Raw genomic sequence first — 23,389 nt, 5'->3', positions numbered from 1 at the left:
ACCACGACTATTGGTTGATCCATCCAAGTGACACACCACAGGAAAAACAAATCAAGGCAGACATGTTTCACACAGTATCATGTGCTTAATGATCAGGCAATTGTCATTTTTTATCATCGATCATCATTTTTAATCATCAAAAATTGTCATTTTTCTTGTGGCGTTTCACTTGGATGGATCAATAAAAGGACTCATATTCATCATCTTGGAGCGCAGCTGTTTCTTCCTTTTTGCAGTTTGTACTGTGGGCGAGCCGTGGCTAGCACCCTTAAGGAGTCCTTCATTTCACTTTACCTACCTATTTATCTGGATTCACCCACCTGAGCGGTGTTTGTTTCTTCCTATTAACGTCTCCAGACACACAAATCTATCTCCCATCTTGGAGAACGTGTGAGAAGTTATCAGGCCGATAAAGCTACGGAGCAAGCGACAGCTATGGGACGTAAAGCTTTGGAGACAGATAAGAAAAAACACTACAGATATATATGTGCCCAGGTCAAATTTCATGAAATCGGGGTTACATCCACTTTAACTGCGGGCAGCACAGTGGTGTAGTGGTTAGCACTCTCGCCTAGCAGTAAGAAGGGTTGCTGGTTCAAATCCCAACCATGACACTACCTGCCTGGAGTTTGCATGTTCTCCCTGTGCCTGCGTGGGTTTCCGCCGGGTACTCTGGTTTCCTCCCACACTCCAAAGACATGCGGGTGGGTTAATTGGCTTCTGTCCAAAATTGGCCCTAGTATATGAATGGGGACCTTGGATTGTGGGCTCCTTGAGGGTAGGGACTGATGTGAGTGTGCAATGTACAGGGAAAGAGACAATTGTAGACACTCACTCAGGATGAACTGGATGGACTGGTGTCTTTATTGAACCTATGTAACTGTTCTATCCACAAAATGTCATCATCGGGAATTAATTGACCATCATGGGCAACCTATAGTCTTTCCCCCATATGCTCTGTTAGACTTTAATTCCTTCAAGAGTAGGAGGCCAAAGTATTACTATACTTTTTTTGATCTACTTTATGTTTACACTGGTGACAGCTCTATTATGCAAAGCAATTTTCAAAAATGAGCACAACAGGACAAAGCAATTCCATGAGTAAGTTGTTATTAATGCAAAAATAATTCCCATGTCATGCTTAAATGGGCTAAAATTTGGATTTAATGCTTTCTCTGCTCTCCGATGACAAAATGGTAAGTGACAGGAGAACTGTCCTTGTACAGAGGACAAGTATCTGTTACACAAGTCCTGCCTGGCACTGTATGTTTTGTCACTGCTGTTTAACAGAACAAGAACAAGAGAAAGGAATGAACAGATATCCTTTGCTTAAAGAATATGTTAACCCAACATATACACGTCACTTTATTACGTACATCTGTTCAATTGCTTAGTAATACAAATTACTAACCAGCCAATCACATGGCAGTAACTTAATGCATTTAGACATCTAGATGTGGTGAAGATGACTTGCTGTCAAACCGAGCATTAAAAAAAATTATAGGTGGTTATGTAACCATATTATTTACATACATATAATTATTACACATACAAAACACACACACTCGCCAGCCACTTCCTTAGGTACACCTTGCTAGTACCGAGTTTGACCCCCTTTTGCCGTCAGAACTGCCCGATTTTTCATGGCATAGATTCAACATTTCTCAGAGATTTTGGTCCATATTGACATGATAGCACCATGCAGTTGCTGCAGATTTGTCAGCTGCACATATATGATGCAAATCTCCAGATCCACCACATCCCAAAGGTGCTCTATTGGATTAATATCTGGCGATTTTGGCTGCCATTGGAGTACAGTGATCTCATTGTCATGTTCAAGAAACCAGTTTGAGAGGATTTCAACTTTGTGACATGGTGAATTATCCTGCTGGAAGATGGGTACACTGTAGTCAAAGGAATGGACATGGATGGTCAGCAACAATACTCAGGTAGGCCGTGGCATTTAAACGAAGCTCAGTTGGTACTAAGGGGCCCAAAGTGTGCCAATTAAATATCCCCCACACCAATACACCACCACTACCAGCCTGATCCGTTGATGCAAGGCAGAATGGATCCATGCTTTCATGTTTTGTTTTTTTATGCCAAATTCTGACCCTACCATCTGAATGTCGCAGCTGAAATCGAGACTCGTCAGATCAGGCAATGTTTTTCAAATCTATTGTCCAATTTTGGTGAGCCTGTGCGAATTGTAGCCTCAGTTTCCTGTTCTGATCCCCGGTGTGGTCTTCTGCTGCTGTAGCCCACCTGCTTCAAGGTTCAGTGTGTTGTGCATTCAGAGATGATGTTCTGCATACCTTGTTTGTAATGAGTGCTTATTTGAGTTACTCTTCCCTTTCTATCATCTCAGACCCATTCGGTCTGCCCATTCTCCTCTGACCTTTTGAGGTCAACAAGGCATTTTCATCCACAGATTTCCATATTTTCATTTTTTTGGGAGCATTTTTTGTAAACCCTAGAGATGGTTGTATATGTGTAACACACACACACACACACACACACACACACACACGTTCTGCTTTGCAATTTTATTTTAAACTGACTGGGTTGTATTACAAGGTGAGGGCTCACATATTACTTTAAAAAAAATAAAAAATAAAAAGTGCATTAAAATACCTGACAAAGTTATTGTCACTTACCCCTTGTTTTGTCCATTTCCATGCGTCTCAGCTGATGCTCCCAGGTTCCAAATTCATTGTCCACATCTTCATCACTATCATAATCATGTTGATGCTGTTTCATAGCTTTCTCCCACATATACTGCATATCCTGCATGGCTTTCTTGTGTTTCATTATCATGTCATACATTTGCTGCATCTGAAAAGACCAAGGGAGACAGATTAACATATCACAAAAACAATGTATATACAGAAATCAAGTCTATCACTGTTAATAAACCAAACAAGCTGGAGAAAATGTTATTTGTCAGAAAATTAAACCTTTTTATATATATATATATATATATATATATATATATATATATATATATATATATATATATATATATATATATATATATATATATATATATATATATATATATATATATATAGATCTCAAAAACAGATCTAAAACAGATCTTTGTTTTGAGCCCACGAGAATGTATATAATTTTAAACTAAAAGTACACATGGACATTGCTGAAAATCAATAGCACGTATCATACAATTTCCTAATGCAGACCTTATACAAACACCCCTAAGATTGACCCTCTTAATATTGACCATGGTGGCCATCCAGCATGTGACTGTACAGCTTGCTAATTGTAAAGCAGAGTGCATTGCTGCAAACAGCTACACAATTGTACACTGCTTCTGCAGTACTTAGACCAAAGAAAAAAAAATCCAGGTTCAGGAGTTGAGATTTTAGGTGCTTTAGGTCCAGGATGTAGCAATCTGATCTACTCTTCCTGAGACATCAGTGATGGCTTTATGCAGAGACCCTGAAGTCACTCAAGGTGGGGAAAAAGCAACTAAATAAGGGAGGAAATTGGTTTAGACACAAAGTAGGAGGAGCCTGTAAAAGGAGAAAATTTGTTGAAAAAGGCAAACCTGAGAAAGCTTTACATACCCAAAGAAGCTGCCCCAGGGAGAGAGCATTTAGGAGAAGGTGCCGCCCTGGCTTTGTGATGACCAGCAGAAACCTGTTCACCTTTTTATTACATAAAAAAGCCTGCATTTGTTATGCTAGCAAGGATTCTGATATAAGCCAAGCTTGGGCAGAGGCCTAAAATAGGAAAGCTGTGAAGGACCACCTACCAGCTATTAAAGAGGCTGTAAATCTTTTTATTTATGCTTAAAAAAAAAAAAAAAAAAAGGTTATACTAGGCACTAGATTGTTCGTCTCACCCGGGACAAGGATCTTTAAACCCCACTCTCCATTTTTAAACACACCTTATTGCCTTATATTCTTATCTCCCTAGCATACTCCCGACTCAAACAGCTGTCATCATCAACTATTCACAGCAATGTGGCTAGATGAGGGAGAAGAGTTGAAAGCCCAGGAAGCGCCCCTAGATTGGCAGGCCATGTGGTCCTTCTTGTACAATTAACATTACTATGCTGGAATTGGCTGGTAAAGTGATGACCAAGTGGTTGGTATCACCCTGCCAAATTAGCTCACATGATCCCTGGACACATGGGACATTGTTTTCGAGGATGCCAAACCACTGGAGATAATGTCCATATTTGATGGACCTGCCCAATGCTGGGCTGCTGTTACTTGGCGTTCAGCTTAGATTTGACCCCTCCTGCATTAGAATCCTCCAAACGTCACTAAGTAAATGCCAATTTAAATTGGTCAGCTTTGTCTTGCTAGCTTCTAAAATGATAATAGCTAAAGTGTGGAAGATGCAATTTACCTGTTTCTCTGAAGTTGAATCTCGCTTTGATGGTATATTCAATAATGAACAACTGACTAGCATTCTCACTAAAAGTCACGACAAATTTCTCAATATTTGGAGCCCATGGCTAACCTATCGACACTCAGCGATCCCCTTAGTGAGTTTGTCTGCTGAGTAAGACTTTCCTGTTGGCCAGACATCCCCTGCATCACACCCTTCTCTCATCTTCCCGTTTTCACCCACCTTCTTCCTTTCCCCCTTTTTCTCCCTTTCCTCCTATCAACACTTGATTCCTTGATCATGTATTGATGCCATGTCAGTTACAATAGGTTAACTTATCATTTTGACCTCACAGTTCATATTTTCTCTCCTGCTTACCATACTGATTGTAAGAACATTACTGTACTACAGTTTGTATTTCACTTGATATAACTATTGCTTTTTTGATTCCATATTTGCTCAGTTTATTGCATCTGTTTACTCCATATGTACAAAAATTAAGTTTAGAACCACTTAAACTTTGTCCTGGTCAACGTGAGAGCAGAAGTATTTTTTGGCATGGTTAGCCATGGTGTCTCTACAGATACAAACAAAATTATCTGCTGGGTTGAGCAACATATGGAGGGGAAGAAACAAGTGGTAAGACATATCCCAAATGAGAGAGGCAAACGTTCTTTGCATCCAAGATCCTACAAGGCATGCAAATACACCAAGTTTTATTGGGTTACCACCCAGTGAACAAGATTTTTTTTTTTTTTTACAATATACTGTATGATGATGTGAATAAGAACTAATCAGCTCCGTCCTCTCTTTTCTAGCATCTCCTTGCAATATAAAAGGATTTGTTGCTATGGTTCTTTCCCATACTCACATGACATTTACCACATCTTCCAGTCATACTCCTATTAACAGAGTTGTCAATTTTTTTGTACCCCATTAAAGTGGTTGTATACCCTTTTTTGTAACTTTTACCTACAGGAAAGCCTATAATAAGGCTTACCTGTAGGTAAAAAAAATATCTCCTAAACCTGTACGATTTAGGAGATATTCCCCTCGGTATGCGCCGCTGACTGCAGCGGCGCATGCGCACGAGGGGATTCTCGGCCTGAAAATCTGGCAGTGGCCGGCGGCGGAAAGAAATCTCCCGCGCGCATGCGCAGGAGTGACGATATCGCGGCTCCGGCCACTCACAGCGCCGGAGCCGCGATACCCGGAAGAAACGCCGAGGGAGCATGTCAGCTCCCTCGGCGTGGATCGTGCCAGATGTCGGGGCCTCGTTCTAAGGTAAGTATTTCATAATGAGCTAGTATGCGGTGCATACTAACTCATTATGCCTTTTGCTTTGCAGGTGTTAAAAAAAAAAAAAAAAAAATTTAGCGGGTTTACTACCGCTTTAAGGCTGAGGTTTAGAAGGAATGTTTTTATTGAAATACTAGCAGGACAAAACATTTTCACATTGTGAGACTTAAAAATATTGAGAGGTGCTGTCACATTTCATTTAACTTCATTCAGCGTTTCATTTGTAGAAATGAATAAAAAGAAAAAGAAAAAAAACAGATATACTGTATACTAAAACAAAAAAGGTCTTCTATTCATTCTCTTGACTCCTTACCTCCTGCTGCTCTTTCAGCTGTTTTTTTTGGGCGTCTGACAACTCTGTCACTCCCACCAGCCCCACTGGTTTTCCTTTATCATATCCCAGACCTTTCAAATCCTGTTCTGTAAACAAAGGATATAAAACAAAGAGATGGAGATGGTACATCTGGTTCTAGCCCAAGTTGTTTAAATAAAATCCAAGTTCTGTCTGTGAAAAAATTCTGACATAATCATGATATTATGTTTACAGTGCAGCCTGAGGTTTACATATATGCTACAAAACAAGTAAAAGGCATAGAGATACATTCTTTAACCTTTTGAAGACCAGGCCTTTTTCGCCACTTGTTGCTTATAAGTTTAAATCAGTATTTTTTGCTAGAAAATTACTTAGAAGCCCTAAACATTATATATAGATTTTTTTTTTTTTTTGTTAGAAACCCTAGAGAATAAAATGGTGGTAGCTACAATGTTTTTTTTCTGTCACACTGTATTCACCGTTCACTTCTGCGCGCGAGTACGGAGGGATGGGGGGTGCTTTCAATTTTTTTTATTTTTTTTATACAGTCCTTTGAAATTTTATATTTATTCGATCACTTTTATTGCTGTCACAAGCAATGTAAACATCCCCTTGTGACAGCAATAGTCACACGGCAGGTATTGTTGTCATCACAAGAAAGCCGACCATCGGCTCTAAAAAACGGTAACAGGGCGATGCCTGCGGTACAATCACTTGAAGCAGAATGATGTACAGGTATGTGATTTTGCGACAGGTGGTTAACCACTTCAGTACTGGGCACTTTCACCCTCTTCCAGCCCAGGCCAATTTTCAGCTTTCAGTGCTGTCGCACACATTCAATGACATATGCGTGGTCAGACAAACGCCGTACCTAAATTTTTTACCATTTTTTTTAGACTGATAGAGATTTCTTTTGGTTGTATATAATCAACAATGGGGGTTTTTTTTTTGCTAAACCAATGAAAAAAATAAAATAAAATAAAGAAGACTGAAAATTTGGAAGAAAAAGTAGTCTTTGTTTCCGTTATAAAATGTTGTAAATAACTACATTTATTCCTTCACTGATCTGCATTGATGAGGCTGCACTGACAGGCACTAATGAGAAGGCAATAAATGCAGCACCGACAGGCATCACTGATGGGGCTGCACTGACCATCAATGGAGATGCCCCCGGTCAGGAAAGCTGCTCATCAGCTCTCCTCTACTCACGCACTGTCAGCGTTAATAGAGAAATGCTGATAACCAGCACTTCCTAGTTACGCTGGGATCAGCTGTGATTGGACACAGTTGATCACATGGTAAAGAGCCTACGTCATAGGCTCTTTACTGTGATCAGAGATGCGGTGTGTCGGAGCGACACACCGCACCACAGATCGCCGTGCTGCACTCCTTGTTCTGCAGAAGGTCACATGATGTCCAGTCAGCCATCATTTTGCTGGGGTGGGATGTGGTTTATAAAGCTATACATTGATCAGCTATCAGCCTTCTGTAACTAGGTCTCTGTAAACTAGGTTTCTACCCATCTGACACTTTTATTTTTTTTGTTTTGTGGGTTATTAGAACTCTTACAGTGCCTCAGTTTGTAGCAGGCAGTATCAGGGTATGATCATAAACACAAAGGAGTGGGACCAGCGGCGGACTGACAACTCATGGGGCCCCCAGGCAATCAGAGATTATGGGGCCACACAGTATACAAGAAAAACAAACACACATAGTATACACAGACATGTTTCTATTGGCTGAGAAGGTACTGGAGAGGTGGTGCAGCTATAATCTCAGGATTTTTAGACCAATAGGATGTCGGTAAGGGACATTTCAGAGACATGTAAAAAAAAAAAAAAAAAAAAAAAAAAAAAAACACAGATTTTTACATACTGTCCCTGGTTTTACTGAGGCCGACAACCCCGATGGGGCCCCCTAGTGGCCCGGGGCCCTCGGGCAGTGCCCGAATGGTCAATCCGCCCCTGAGTGGGACTCAGTTTGTACTCCATGTAAAATCTTTTTCTCTGTAGTTCACTGACTGACACAGCTCCTTTCTTATACCATCGGGTTGTTACGCCACCTTCAGGAGAGGACTGGGCAGAACATGTTAACATGCACAACAAAACCATAACTTTCTAGTTCTGCCCAACAACCCCCCAGCCTGCATCCCCAGTACATCAACAAGCAGTATAACGTAAAAAATAGGAGGGGAGGGTGCTGTGTCAGTGAACTACAAAGAAAAGGATTTTACGGTGAGTACAAAAAAAATCCTATTTTCTCTTATATTCACTGAACGACACAGCTCATTTCTTAGACCATCGGGACATCCCCAAGCAGTGCCAAAACAAGGGAACAGCATAGAACTTTTACCCACAAAACACAGAGTGCTCCTTAATCTGGGAGTCACTACCTACAAACCGCCTCAAAAACCTGCGGTAACAAATGCAACAGTGCATTTACTTAAAAGTAACTGTTTTTTGTCAAAAAAAATGATTTTTTTTTGTGAAATTGCAAATTACACGGCCGCCTGCATAACTTTACGGCCAAAACAGGCATCAGCCGATGCACTGACATCTACCTTGTAGAATTTTGTAAAGGTGTGAACAGACGACCAAGTCGCCGTTTTACACATTTGAGTGACAGACGCTTGATGTCGGAAGGCCCAAGGCGTTCCAATTGCCCTGGTGGAGAGTGCCGTGACCGGAAAGGGGGGTACCTGCCCCTTCAAGGCGTAGGCCTGTACTACAATCTGTCTGATCCACCTGGAAATGGTGGCCGAGGAGATTGCCATGCCTTTTTTCGGACCAGCCACTAAAACAAGGAGTCTGACTTCCGAAAGGGAGCCATTAGCAGACAAATACACCCCCAGAGCCAGGATCACGTTCAGGGAATGGAGGGCCACCTCTTTAGGATGTGTCGGTTTAGGATACAGAGATGGTAACACAATGTCTTCATTGATGTGGAACGCCGAAACCACCTTTGGCAGAGAAGAAGGTTGCGGATACTGTCAAGGCCGTCAGTTCGGAAACCCTCCTGGCCGATGTATTGGCCGCTAGGAAAAACACTTTCTGGAAAATAGCCAACAGAGGGATCTCTCCGATATTCTCAAATGGCGGTTACTGAAGCGCCGATAACACCAGGTTCAGATCCCACGGGGGTAACTGTGGACGTACCGGAGGAACTACATGTCGGATCCCTTGAACAAAAAAGTGTTCACTAGAGAGTGAGACACCAGGGGTCGCTGAAAAAAAAAAGACAGCCAAGGCTGATATTTGTCCTTAAAGCCAATTTCTGGTCTACTCCTCGCTGTAAAAACAGCAGGATCCTGGATATAGAATAAGAGCGCGGACACCATCCTTTCGCTTAACCCAAGGAGATGTAGGCCTTCCAGGTACGATGATATATCTTCCGAGAAGATTTCTGTGCTCTAAACATAGTTGGAATCACAGAGTCCAAAAGGCCCCGGTTCCCTACTACCTGGCTCTCAATAGCCATGCGGTTAAAAGCAGCGACGGTAAAGCAGGATGGAGAATCGGACCTTGAGACAGAAGGTCCTCTCGTAACAGCAGTCGCCAGGGGGCGTCTGCCACCAGGCACACTAGGTCTGCGTACCAGGGATGCTGGGGCCAATCTGGGGCAATCAGCATTACTGGAATCCCCTCGGCCTCCACTCTGCGGAGCAGATGTGGTAACAGTTTTAGCAGAGGAAAGGCATAGATCACCTGGTACTGACCCCACGGAGCCACCAGCGCGCCTGACATGTCTGCCCAAGGATCTCTTGTTCTGGACACGAATCTCGGCACCTTTTGATTGAGACGGGAGGCCAGAAGATCCACGTCTGGAGTGCCCCGTCGCAGACACAGTAGCCTGAACACCTCCGGATGCAACGCCCATTCTCCTGGGTCCAGCATCTGGCGACTTAGGTAGTCCGCTTGCCAGTTCTCCACTCCCAGGATGTAAACGGTCGATAGGGCCGGTACATGTCGCTCTGCCCACTGAAGGATGTGAGCGACCTCCCGTGCGGCAGCCAAGCTTCTTGTTCCTCCTTGATTGACATATGCCACCGCCATGGCGTTGTCTGACTGGATCCTGATCGGACGTCCTTGAAGTCTTATCGACCATGTGGAGAGCTATAACCTGATCGCTCGCAGCTCGAGCACATTGATCGGCAACTTGGATTCCTCCTTCGACCAGAGACCCTGGGTCGACTGAACCCCCATCACTCCACCCCAGCCAGTTAAGCTGGTGTCCGTTGTGATCACTGTCCAATTCAGAGGTAGGAACGACTTCCCAGACCGTGGCGGGGATCTCAGCCACCAGAGCAGTGAGTCCATGACCGACTGGCTCACCTAAATCTGCCGATCCAGGGATAATGGAAATTTGCCCCATTTCGTCAAGATCTCCTTCTATAAGACACTGGTGTCAAACTGGGCATACGGTACTGCCTCGGAGGAGGCCACCATGAGTCCCAGGACTCACATGCAGAAGCGTAGTGACAACCACCTGCGGTTCATCAGCAGTTTTACCACGGCTCAGAGTCTGCAGCTTGTCTGAAGGGAGAAATACTCTTGCTTCTATGGAGTCCAGCAGGAAGCTTAGGTACTCCAAGCACTGAGTCGGTAAGATCACCGACTTTTTTAGGTTCAACAGCCACCCAAATTCCTGCAGGATCTGCATGGCGATTGCCACATCCTCCTCTAATTCTGAGGCGGAAGATGCTCTCAGGAGGAGATCGTCTAGGTAACCTACAATCGCGATCCCGTGTTGTCGCAGCAACGCCAAAACAGGAGCCAATACCTTGGTAAAGACTCGGGGGGCTGATGCCAAGCCAAAAAGGAGAGCCACAAACTGGTAATGGGCTTCCCCAACTGCAAATCGATGAAAATTCGGATGCCGAAGGCATATGGGTATGTGCAGGTAGGCATCCTGGATGTCCAAAGACGCCAGGGAGTCCCCTTGATGGAGTGCAGCGACTACTGAGCAAACAGATTCCATTCCGAACCTCTGTACTTTTAGTAATTGAGGGCTTTCAGGTCCCAGATTGGACATAACCCTTCCTTTTTGGGGGACTACAAACAGATTTGAGTAGAACCCCTGGAAACTTTCCGGCTCCGGAACTGGTACTATCACACCGTGACTCAGCAGGTTCCTTACCGCCCCCATTAGGGCCTCCCGAGCCAGGAGTACGGGTATGCTGGAGGGAAGAATGTGTTTGGCGGCAAAGAGAGAAACGATCTTGTAGCCAGAGGAAATCAGATCGCAAACCCATTGGTTGGACAGCCGTGTTCAGGGTTTAACAAAGCATCCAGTTCAAAGGACATAATCACAGGGAAAATGGCCGCCAGACTACAGCAAAATGGAGTCTGACCATGCTTCTCCCTGGTCACACCAAAAATGGCCGCCGAGCACTGTATGCAACGAGAGACAATGAACACAGGCAGAGGAAATGGCGGCAAACAGCACTACAGCGATCAGCAGACACAGACCACCAGACACCCAGGGGAGAGACCTACAAACATCCAGGGAACAGCTACAAAGCGTAGCCCCCACCCCAGGTGAGAGCCCACCCAGGGGGCCCCGTCTATGGCACACACCGCTCAGCAGCCCAGGCAGCATTCCTCAAGGGGGGGGGGGGGAATGGAAGATAGGGACAGGGAGAGAAGAGAGGGACCCCCTAAACAACCTCCCAGGGAATACCCAGCTGCTCAGCCCCACCGAAGCAGGGAGAGCTGTACACACTCACGCAGCAGACCCACTCTCCAAACAGTACAGGGTGGCTGCTGGCCCGGCACACTGACGTAGACATCAGTAGCCCGGGTATATGGGTGCCCCGGAGCATTAAGCTCACCGGCCACCCCTGGAGCCTGGGGGCATGTCTTGGCCGACCCACAGCGGAGCTCTGGTCTGCACACACTCGCTGACCAGGCTGGGGAGACTACAAGGATAAAAAGGTATCCAGCCTGTCATCCAGCCGGCTGTTGATAGCAGATCACAGGATCTTAATCTTGCGCAAAAGGCAAACTTCTGCAGAAAAAAAATCCATGGACCGATGAGCCTGCAGGGTTCCTAGGTCCTTCTCCTTCACTAGGCAGAAAAAAACTGAGGCTGCAGGATGCAGCCTGGGGGGTTGTTACCTAAGGGACCGCCCCTTGGGCAAACTAGAAAGTTCTGTTTTTTTTGTAAATGTTAACATGATCTGCCTAGTCCTCTCCTGAAGGTGGCGTATCAACTGATGGTCTAAGAAAGGACCTGCGTCAGTCAGTGAACGTAATGCCACGTACACATGATCAGACTATCCGGTGGACTTGGTCCAGCGGACCAGAGTCCGCCAGACAATCCGCCCATGTGTGGGCTCTGGCGAACTTTTTTTCCCCAAAAGCTGCTGGACTCAATCCGGCCGTCTGTGTGCTAGTCCGCCTGACTTTTGAAATGAACGGACTTTCCCGCACACGGAGAAAAGTCCATTAATTTTGAACGCGGCTCCAGGTTGACGGGACTAGCGAAGGAAGTCAATGTTACCGCCTTCAGCGGAGAGATTGACACGTTGCTGGACCTGTCATCTGGTATGGATTTAAAGGGGAAGCCCTACGCCTCAAAAACGGCGTGGGGGTCCCCCCAAGGTCCATACAAGACACTTATCCAAGCAAGAAGAAAAGAGAAGGCGGCGGCGACGACGACAGCGACGATGGCGACAACGACAGAAGACCGGGTCACCGCTAGTAAAAGAGCTGGAAGAAGGAGCGGAGGCCCGGGCAGAAAAGAACCGAAGAGGGAGACAAGACCCCCGAAGTCGGAAGAAGACCCCCGGGCAGCGTCAAAGAAGAAAGCCGGGCTCCTCCGCTAGTAAAAGATAGCGGAGGAGTCCGGCGAGAAGACCCCCCAAGACGGAAGCTGTGCAATAAATTATTTTAAACCCTTGTGTGGTGTTTTTTTACATCTTTATCACCAGGTGAATGGGTAAGGGTACATTGTACCCCATACTCATTCACATAGGTTGGGGGCCGGTATCTGGGGGCCCCCTTATTAAAGGGGGCTCCCGGATTCCGATAAGCCCCCCGCCCGCAGACCCCGACAACCAACGGCCAGGGTTGTCGGGAAGAGGCCCTTGTCCTCATCAACATGGGGACAAGGTACGGCCCCCCCTTCCCAAAAGCACCCCCCATGTTGAGGGCATGCAGCCTGGTACGGATCGGGGGGGCTCGCTCGTCCCCACCCCCTTTCCTGACTGGCCGGGTTGTGTGCTCGGATAAGGGTCTTATATGGACTTTGGGGGACCCCTACGCCATTTTTTCGGCGTAGGGCTTCCCCTTTAAGTCCATACCAGGTGACAGGGTCAGCGACGTGTCAATCTTGCCGTCGAAAGCGGCGACATGGACTTCCTTCGCTAGTCCAGGCTACCTGGAGCCGCGTTCAAAATGAACGGACTTTCCTCCGTGTGTGGGCAAGTCCGTTCATTTCAAAAGTACGGCGCTCTCCCGCCATAGTCCGGCGGACCTAGTCTGCCGGAAAAGTCCAGTTGTGTGCGGGCAGGTCCGCTCGTTCGGAGACTAAGTCCGCCGGATAGTCTGATTGTGTGTATGCGCATAAGAGAAATTCCATTTTCTTTCTCGTCCAATGAAGGACACAGGAAGTCAAACTGTTGGGATACTCAAAAGCAGTCCAAATGAGGTCTGGGAAATAGCAAAACCTGCTGACTGGCTTAACAAAAAAACAGAACTGGAGACTGCCTGCAGCCAAAAGCTACCTGAAGGATTAGTATTCAAATCTGAAAACGGGTGAGGAGAACCTTCTACCTAATACAATAAACCTGCCAATGCGACCAGAGGGAGACACAGAGTTGATGCCCAAAGCCAAAAAAAAAAAAGATTGGCTACCAGCAAGAAAGGAATGACTCAATACAAAAAGGGAGGACCAAACCAAGACCAAGTGAGAAGCTGAACAACCTGAACCCACCAAGAGTTGGAGCAAAAACAAAATTCCCACTAGGGTAGGAAAAAAATAAAATAAACATGGAGATGGAAAATGTCCCTAGTAGTAATCGTTATCATACAAGGACCTGGGAAAAGTTCTCATATGGGCAACATAAGCAAATCTGTATAGGAAGGCAATAAATAAGCCTCTGCTAACCTGGCCCCATAAGGGTCAAGGAAGGAGAACTCCAAAGCTTGAGATATTGTCAAAATAAACAGTTACCTCGCAAAGGTGAAGCTCATCAGGACAAAGCCTGCAGAAGACTAGAAACCACCACCTGTGAAGGGTGTGAAAATGCCTCCTAAGTCCAGATGGGAAGCATTGGCATTGAAGCTTAGGCATTGATAGCACAAAGTCAGCATGACCGAAGGGACAAGGTGCATAGAATACTCACAATAAGAGTAGGCAGAACTTGTAGGTTACAACTTACCATAAAACTAGTTAGATGGGTTAGAACCCTAATAGAACTGAGGAAAAAAAGGTAGAAAAACTCACCGGTAGGTAAGAAACCTCTGGGCAAGCTCGAAAAGAGTCACAGGACTAAGAAAGTTCCAGACTCCCCAGATTAAATGAAGTAGCAGCATCCATGGAACAAGGGACAGGAGACTTACTGGGACATGGAAAGAATATTAAAGTGGTTGAAATCTCAAATGGCTAAATATGATCTAGTCTCTATGTGTTTATCAAGCACTGTGGTTTGGTTGTTTTTTTAAATCCTAAATATGTTTTTTTTTTCATTGTGCTCGTTTGTGGCCACGCCCTCTCTTTGCTTGGTATCCTGATCCAAGAGAGCCAAGTGGGTGGGGCTGAGATTCCCCTTCCGTTTTAGGTAAACAGCATAGTCAGTGAATGAAGGCTGGAGGAGAGGGGAGGAGGGGGCTGTGAGATCCTAAGGAACTGACAGGGAGAGAGGAGGGGAGAGCTGCAGAGACACACAGGACAGATGTATCCTGACCATGATCTCATGGCTCAGCAGCCATGATAAGAATGGTCAGCTCACAGTGGGAAAAGTCAGGACCAGGCAGACTCAACGAGGTACTGTAAGAGATACAAAGGGGCAATTCACTAGGCAAAAGCACTATGCTATAGCTTGTGCCTTAAAGGGACAGATGATTTTTTTTTTTTTTTTGGAGGAGGTAACAACCACTTTAACTTGAGTAAAGACAGAACAGGGAAAAGGTGCCAGAAAGGCCTTCTTCACAAATCTGCAGATCAGTGATGGAAGAGGGGACTAACCCCAAATGGGCAGGTCCCGTGGGGTTCCTAAGGTCTTTTTGAATGCCAATCCAGACACCACTTGCATGGTGTTTGCAAATTCCCCCGTACATGTGTGGATTTCCTCTGGGCACTGTGGTTTCCCTCCCTCATTCCAAAGACATGCAGGCAGGTTAAATTGGTCCAAGTAGGTGTGTGTATGCATGTGAAATAGGGACCTTAGATTGTAAGCTCTTCAAGTACAAGGTCTCAGTGGAGAGCAAGGGCAAGATCTGTAATCTCAGAGGAGAAGAGGGAAGAAGATTTAAGGGCATGAAGTGGAGGAGGCAAGGACCAAAATTCAAGTACACCCTAGACACCAGGTCTTAGACCCAAAGATCAGAAATGCCCCAAGTCCAGGTGGCCAAGAAGGCTGACAGACATCCCACTACCCAAAGAATTGGTGGTGCCCCCTCATTGTGAGGCAGGTTTGGACATCCAGGACTTGAGATAAAACTAAGTGGAGGACTTGGCTTTGGAAGCAGAGGTCTGAGAGAGCCTAAAGGAGCACTCCTCCAATCTGCAGTGTGGCAGAACTTGCCATGGGAACTTTCACTTTCTTGCCAAGTAACAGCTTGCTCTGCCTGCCAGTGATTTAATAAAAGTTTTCCAAATATTCTCTGAAGAGTCATCCTGTGCATCTTGACTGACGTAAGCACCAGTCAAGAACTTTGGCACAGAGAATCTGCCAAACTGTCTATGCCATAGCACAAGGTTGCCAGCAGATGTTCCAACTTTTAAAGACAAAGCTCTGTGAGGATCATCCCAGGGTTCTGAACCATACTTGCAGCCCAGACCACAAGGGTCTGCCAAAAGGCAATATAAACCACTGTCAGTTGCATGGTCATGCTAAAAAAAATAAAAAAAATAAAAAAATAAATAGGGCTTTAAAAAGGAGGTCCTTCGACCTCTTGGCAAGACAAACTTTACAGATTAGGATGTCCTCAACCAGGACTGTCAGGGATTTGTTGCAGCAAGAAATAGATGGATCCAGCAACAGGACTTCCCACTTCTGGAGGTAAACGTTCAAAAGAGGGTAATGCTGAGCTAACTGCTTAGGATTGACATACACTTTTGCTGGCCATGGCCAGCCCTCGTACAGAACATTGTGTAATAGAGTGGACTGGAAATGCCTTAATGGAATTCTTGAACATCTTCAGGAGACCCCATTCTGATGACCTTAGGGCCAGTAGGTACATGCTGTTTTAACTTCAACCTGCACACCATGTCCATCAAAAATCACAATGGTTCCTGTAAGCTAGGGATAGATCCTAGCCAACCACACTCTTGAGTGGTGTCCTCATCTACTCTGACAATTCTAGCTTCTACTCCTTGTCTTTACCACCCCCTTCCTCATCATCCAGGAGCAGCCAATGGGTATTTGACAAAATACACCAGCTGTGGGTGCTTGTGCCCATTTCGTTCAGCAGTTTCCATCAGCACAATGACCTTCCTCATAAGTGCCCCAATGGAAGACTCAAATTCTTCTCTGGTTAAAAAGAGGAGGAATGGGGGATACCCAACGTCTTCAGAGAGAACTCAGGGTGAAGACTAAGGTCCAAAGTACCTGATGAAGAGGTACCAAGGAAACCCTGTTTCACTCTCTCATGGCCCTCTTCACATTGGGCCCTCTAGTACCATTTCCTTTGTGCCTGGCGTCCTCCATATAGGCGAGGAAAAGTGTTGCTTAATGCTTCTATGAAGTCCACTGCTGCAGACGTAGAGACTTGTGCCACTGATCCCTTTGTGATTGGAAAAGTAGGGCCCCACAGATCAGGGAAGGGACAAGGGAATGGGGGACGCCTTGCGCAGTTACCACTCCATGGTTCTGGGCACTTATTCCTAGGGGAGAGACTGGAGACACTCGCTGTTTCGTGAGGGCATACCTTCTCCTCCACGAAGGGGGTCTTCAAGTACAGGGCTCCACCAGAAGCATGGACCATGGCCCTGAACATCCTGTGACTAACTGCACCTCACTGTACTGCTGTATCAAGGTAAGCATCAAATACAGAGTAACAGGTACTGTCACAAAATCTGCTGCAGAGTGACACTGCTACAGAATCTGCAGAAGTTAGACCGTGGCTGCAGCTAGACCAAGAAAGGTATCCTCTTCAGGTAGAGATTAAAAGTGAAAGCCAGAATCCTGATCTCGGCAGAGAGAGAAGTCATCCTTCACCTAAGGACAATAGCAAAAAACAAAAGAATTGTTGGAAGTGAGAGAGGTTGTCCCACAGTTTTGTTTGCCAATGTCCAATCACCTGAAGGTGGCTGCCTATAACCCAGTGCCTATGATTAAATGAACTTATTCATTTTACTGTACAATTAAGAAAAGACATTGCCATGCGTCCAATAGGGAAATTAAAGTGATTGTTATTTCAAAAAAACAAACGAGCCTTTACAAACATGTTATACTTACCTCCTCTGTGCAGCTGGTTTTGCACAGAGCAGCCAGGATCCTCCTCTTCTCGGGTCCCTCTTTGCTGCTCCTAGCCCCTCCCTCCTTTGTGTGCCCCCTCAGCCAGCAGCTTGCTACAGGGGGCACCCAAGCGGAGTCAGAGTTCCGTGTATCCATTCAGATACGGAGCCCCGACCTGGCCCCACCCCCACGCCCCCCGATTGGCTGACTGATTTTGAGTGACAGCTGTGGGAGTCAAAAGTACCCCTGCTCTGTCTCAGCCAATCAGGAGGAGTGTCCCGGAGTGCTGAAGGTATCGTGGACATCGCTGGAGAGAGAGGGGGCTAAGATAGGTAATTGGGGGGTGCTGGGGAGGCTGCTACAGGCAGAAGGTATCTTAATGCATAAAATGCATGAAGATAAAAAAAAAAAAAACCTTTTGCCTTTACAACTCCTTTAAGTGATCAGGCCAGGAATGACTTGATCCTTAGAGGCAACACAACATTCCCAATGCATATGTTCATGGAAATGGCAAGGTGTAAGCGGGTTCTGTAGCAAGTACCAGCAGGAGACTGGTAACATCATTAATTGGAGCATATATCACCAGCAAACCATGGACCAGAGAACTTCCAAACATTGTGCTGTGGCCACTTTAAGAAATGTTTGGATGTTATCTTGGAGATCCATGGTGTGCTGGCGATATATACTTTGACTTACTATGCCGTGGATCCCCCACTGCAGCGCCATGTGGGTTAACACTTAAAGAACTTCCTGCCTTTTGCAACCCCTTTATCTTAATGCATTATATTCATTAAGAAAAAAAAGCCTTGTGTGTAGCAGCCCTCTTCGGCCACCCTAACACTTACCTGAGGTCCCTCTGTCCATGAGTGTCTCAGCTGTCCGAGATTCTCCCTCCCTGATTGGCTGAGACATAGCAGTTGCTCCATTGGCGGCCATTGCTGTCAAAGTCAGTTAGCCAATCAGGAGAGAAGGGGGGCGGGACCGAGTCTAGGCTCCTTATCTGAATGGACACAGGAAGCTGTGACTCTACTTGGGTGCCCCATAGCAAGTTGCTTGCTGTGGGGGCACTGAAGGGGGGGGGGGGGGGAACAGGAGCACAAAAGAGGGACCTGAGGGGGCTCTGTGCAAATCCATGACAACAGAGCAGGCAAGTATGACAGGTTTGTTATTTTTATAGGAAAAAAACAAGATTTTACAATCACTTTAAAGCTCTCAGAGAAAGAACTGGCCGTACATGCAGGCGCATAAGCCTCTGTGACTGCCCACTTCACAGACTTTTGTCTGAATATCCCACAATGAGGATGCCAAGAAACGTCAATAAGACAGAGTGTGGGTTTCTGAGACGCTAACAGATGTGCAGATTCAAAATTCTGTGAGGGCAGAGGACAGCCAAGATTGGCTCCAGTTGACTCTGGAGAAGAAAAGGGGTGACACTGAGGGGTACCATGTATCGCTGATAACCTTACATGCTCCAAGAGAACATGATTTCTCCTGAGGGACAGGGGTGATGACCAGGCTGGGCTGACCCACAGGGGTCTGAGCAGACCAAATGAAACAGTGAAATTTTGCTAAATAGAGAAAGTTCTCCCAATTTGCCACTATTTTGAAATCATTTACAGTCAGAATCCACACATCACTTCAAAGGCTCCAGAAACCTGTGCCGATCAATTTTATGTCTTTTCTTTTCAATAGCCAATGAATTCACAATTCTGGAGGCAGACAAATCTGATCAGTGTGTGTGTGGATCTGTCACTGGGTGCATTTAACAATTCCCCTCCTGCATCAGAAGCAGATGTTCTCACATCAGAATGGTCCATGGTGGAATGATGCAAAAGGTTTGCATGACAAATTGAAACCACTGGGAAAGGCTGAAGGTTCTTTATTTTAATGCATTCTCTGCATAAAGGTAAAAACCTTCTGTGTACAGGATCCCTCCAAATACTTACCTAAGCTCGATCTCAAACCGGTGCTGCTCTCTCTCCCTCCTCACTGGACTCCGTGAGAGCAGCAGATGCAATTGGCTCCTGCTGCTGTCAATCAAATCCAGCTCGGGATTGAGCCCATACGTGTGCCACCATAGCACGTAGCTTCCTACGGTGGCACATGGAGAGGAGGAAGAGCCAGGAGAATCTAGAAGAGCATCTGGATTGTTCTGTGCAAAACCATTGTACAGAACAGGCAAGTAGGACACTTTTTTTTTTTAATAACTAATTTTTTAATGGGGTGGACAACTACATGGCAAATGAGGTTTAATGTAGAAAAATGTAAAATAATGTCCTTGGGTGGCAAAAATATGAATGCAATCTACTCACTAGGGGGTGAACCTCTGGAGGAATCTAGGATGGAAAAGGACCTGGTGATCCTAGTAGATGATAGGCTCAGCAATGGCATGTAATTCCAAGCTGCTGCTAACAAAGCAAACAGAATATTGGCATGCATTAAAAAAAGAGGATCAACTCCAGGGATAAAGGGATAATTCTCCCGCTCTACAAGACTTTGATCCGGCCTCACCTAGAGTATGCTGTCTAGTTCTGGGGACCAGACCTCAGGAAGCTAATAAAGGGTCTGGAGGATATTAGTTATGAGGAAAGGTTACGAGCACTGAATTTATTCTCTCTGGAGAAGAGACGCTTGAAAGGGGATATGATTTCAATATACAAATACCATACTGGTGACCCCACAATAGGGATAAAACTTTTTTGTGGAAGAGAGTTTAACAAGACACGTGGCCACTCACTAAAATTAGAAGAAAAGAGGTTTAACCTTAAACTGCGTAGAGGATTCTTTACTGCAAGAGCGGCAAGGATGTGGAATTCCCTTCCACGGGCGGCGATTTCAGCGGGGGGCATCGATAGTTTAAAGAAAACTATTAGATGAGGACCTCAACAACCACAACATACAGGGATATACAATGTAATACTGACATATAATCATACACGTGGGTTGTACTTGTGTCTTTTTTCAACCTCACCTACTATGGAACTATAAACACTTTACAGTCACTTTTTTTTTCCCACCGGAGTGTACATTTAGGTGGTCAAGTTAGAGCCGATATTGGGTTCTTATTGTCTCCCCTAATTACGGTGTTGTTTGTTCACCTACCAACATATCAGCAACAGAACATTATTTTAGAAAATTTTGTATGGATTACCAATTAAAACACTAAATCGACTAAATCACAAGTTATTCTGTAAGGATATGATCTGGTTTCTGTTTTGCAGTTGTCTCTGTCTTGCAAATGTAAACACAATAAACTTGAAGCACCATTGAAGTGTAATCTAACTATTGCTACTTTATGTCAGCCACAACTGACCTTGAAATCGTTCACCTTCCTGTCTCCAAACCTTTGTAACCTTGTATTTTCCTGTTATTATGCATACTATGGATAATTTATGTGGATTAAAAGGGGAAGGTCACCCAAAAAGGGGAGGTTTTGCTTGTTTACATCCTCCCACCCCTCCACTGCCACATTTGGCACTTTTTGGGGAGGAGGGGAGTGGGTACCTGGATTTGACAGGTTCCTGCTCCCACTTCTGGTCAGATCACCCACACTCCTTCCCCCTACAGCCTTCTGCAACACATCACAGGTGCCAGAAGACTGTGGGAGCATTCACAAAGTGCAGTGTGGCTTGTGCATGCGCAGTAGGATGGCTGCGAGGCTGGAAGATTTCCCTGCCAGTTTCCCTTACCCAAAGATGCCGGTACCTGGACCCAAAGCCGATTAAATAACCGGCTTTGGTGAGGACATCATGATCTCTGGACAGTTAAGTGTTCATATATTAAAAGTGAGCAGCTACAGTATTTGTAGCTGGTGAATTTTAAATTCTTTTAAAGGACAAAAGAAGGGCAACATTTCTACAATGTGCCAATATAGATTATATATTTTCCTCCCAAATGGTAGAACTGGCCACAATTCAAAAAATTAGCACAACTCTCACCAGAAAGAAGGCTTGTATCAGGGGGCTCATTAACCACAGATGCAGCAGGCAATTCAACCTTCTCCTCTTCGGGGCCCCATCGACTTTTTCTTTTCCTTTTGGCAGTTGTCTGCTGTGTGGGTTGCTGTGGTGGTGAAGCTGATGATGACGACGATGAGGATTCAGGGGTAGGCATTACAGTAGATTTAGACTCTGGCTCAAACCGTCTCTTGACTTCAGGTTCTTCAGTAAAGACAGCAGAGGTTTTCTTGGCTCGTCTAAATTCTTCCACCTTCATTTTATAATACTGGTAACCTTTACCATTTGTATCATACAAAAACCTGGTAATTACAGAGATAAAAACACTGAATCTGAATAGTATTAGATAATAAACTGGACATGCAGCCTGTGAAGCTTACATCTGGGTACAGTGATCAGTGAGGAGTCAAAAGTGTCAGTCCAAATCTTTTTTCCAGGATTTCAATAGCTTGGAGGGTATGGGTGGCTCTTAGAACCCATATCAGGTATCTAATGCTATCCAGGGCTTTGTTAGAGAGATTTAACCTGACTTCCTGTCCTGGGGACAATGTTTTACTAGGCAGAAAGTGAATAGCACACTCCAACAGAAACAAAAGTGTTTTTTCTATAGTAGAGAAGGAGGAAGACTAGCACACCATCTGATTTTTCTTTGGCACAGATTTTACTTCACTTCCTGTCTTCTAAAACCATTGTCAGCAGGATAGGAAGGGTAAATCTTTCTAACAGAGGTTCAGAAAGCAGTTAAAACCCAACAGGAGTTCTAATCTTCCCCATCCTATAACATTAGAAAAGTTTTAGGCTTTACATACATTTTAACTGGTTTACAGGTTCAACCGATTCACAGCCTAATCCTCAAAGTTATTGTGCCAGACAACCAGCAGTTTCTGTGATGTATTCTCTTTATCAGCCTAGCAAGATGAAAAGGAATAAATATATATTTAAGAAAAATGTCAGCAAATCAAAGCATTCATGGAATACTGCCCTGAGCATTGCTGGAGAGATTCGCTGAATGAAGTCCAGTGTTCACATAGGTCTCGCATATATACATGTACATTTCCTTAGAACTATGGATATTAAAAGAAAATCAATCACAATGCTAATATCAGGGTTGAAAGAACAAGAGACCAAAAAACATGGGACTTTATGGGCACCGTATTAATGAGTAGACATATGTAAAAATTTAATATAATAAATTAATGAATAATGTTAAGAACATCATAAAAACATCAAAAAAAAAAAAAATAACCACAATTTTAGATGAGCGTACCCACCCCCTAAACATAGGTAAGGAGCCTCCAAAATGTAAACAGTGGTGAATCTGTAACATAATGACAAACATAACCAAACACTGGGGGTTAATTACGGTTTAAAATCAGAAAAAAATGCACGAATCAAGTATAACGAGGGACAGAGCCACTGGTAAGCATGACCCCCCCCGTAGGGAGATATGGAGATACATGGGAGAGGTTGTAGGGGGCTGGAAAAGTATGATGGTAGCCTGACTATGGATATATATAGTGTTGCATTCACAGCTTGAGTTCTACAGAGTAAGTGCATCTGCGGAGTAGGCAGAGCCACACATGCTGAGGACAGGGATGTCCATTGGGAGGGCTCTGGCTGATCATCTGTCTTGAAGCGTCACAAACAAGAGTTGGCTTTGCATGCTCGATAAAGGATATTGATATATAGATAGATTTGCTTAGCAGATGCACTTACTCTGGATGGAGAACTTAGGTTGTGAATCCAACACTACATATAGTCAAGCTACCATCATACTTTTCCAGCCCCCTACAACCTCTGCCATGCATCTCCATATCTCCCTACGGGGGGGGGGGGGGG

At 44.9% G+C, this 23,389-nt stretch overlaps 1 protein-coding gene across 1 annotated transcript in view; it reads right to left on the bottom strand.

Moving 5' to 3' along the window:
• Nucleotides 1-23,389, bottom strand: part of SUGP1 (SURP and G-patch domain containing 1) — a 79,390-nt gene that overhangs the window by 10,750 nt on the left and 45,251 nt on the right. The window contains exons 8-10 of the mRNA XM_077475448.1: nucleotides 21,533-21,852; nucleotides 5,972-6,078; nucleotides 2,658-2,835 (exon numbers count right to left, since the gene is read on the bottom strand). Coding sequence (XP_077331574.1) covers nucleotides 2,658-2,835; nucleotides 5,972-6,078; nucleotides 21,533-21,852 — 605 coding nt within the window. The remainder of the gene's footprint in view (nucleotides 1-2,657; nucleotides 2,836-5,971; nucleotides 6,079-21,532; nucleotides 21,853-23,389) is intronic.

The sequence above is a fragment of the Lithobates pipiens genome, unplaced genomic scaffold (assembly GCF_037356315.1).
Source record: "Lithobates pipiens isolate NorthernLeopardFrog02 unplaced genomic scaffold, aLitPip1_a1.2 Scaffold_13, whole genome shotgun sequence".
Lineage (NCBI taxonomy): Eukaryota > Metazoa > Chordata > Amphibia > Anura > Ranidae > Lithobates > Lithobates pipiens.
The sequence above is the reverse complement of the archived record's forward strand: the minus strand, read 5'-3'. Positions and strand labels throughout refer to the sequence as shown.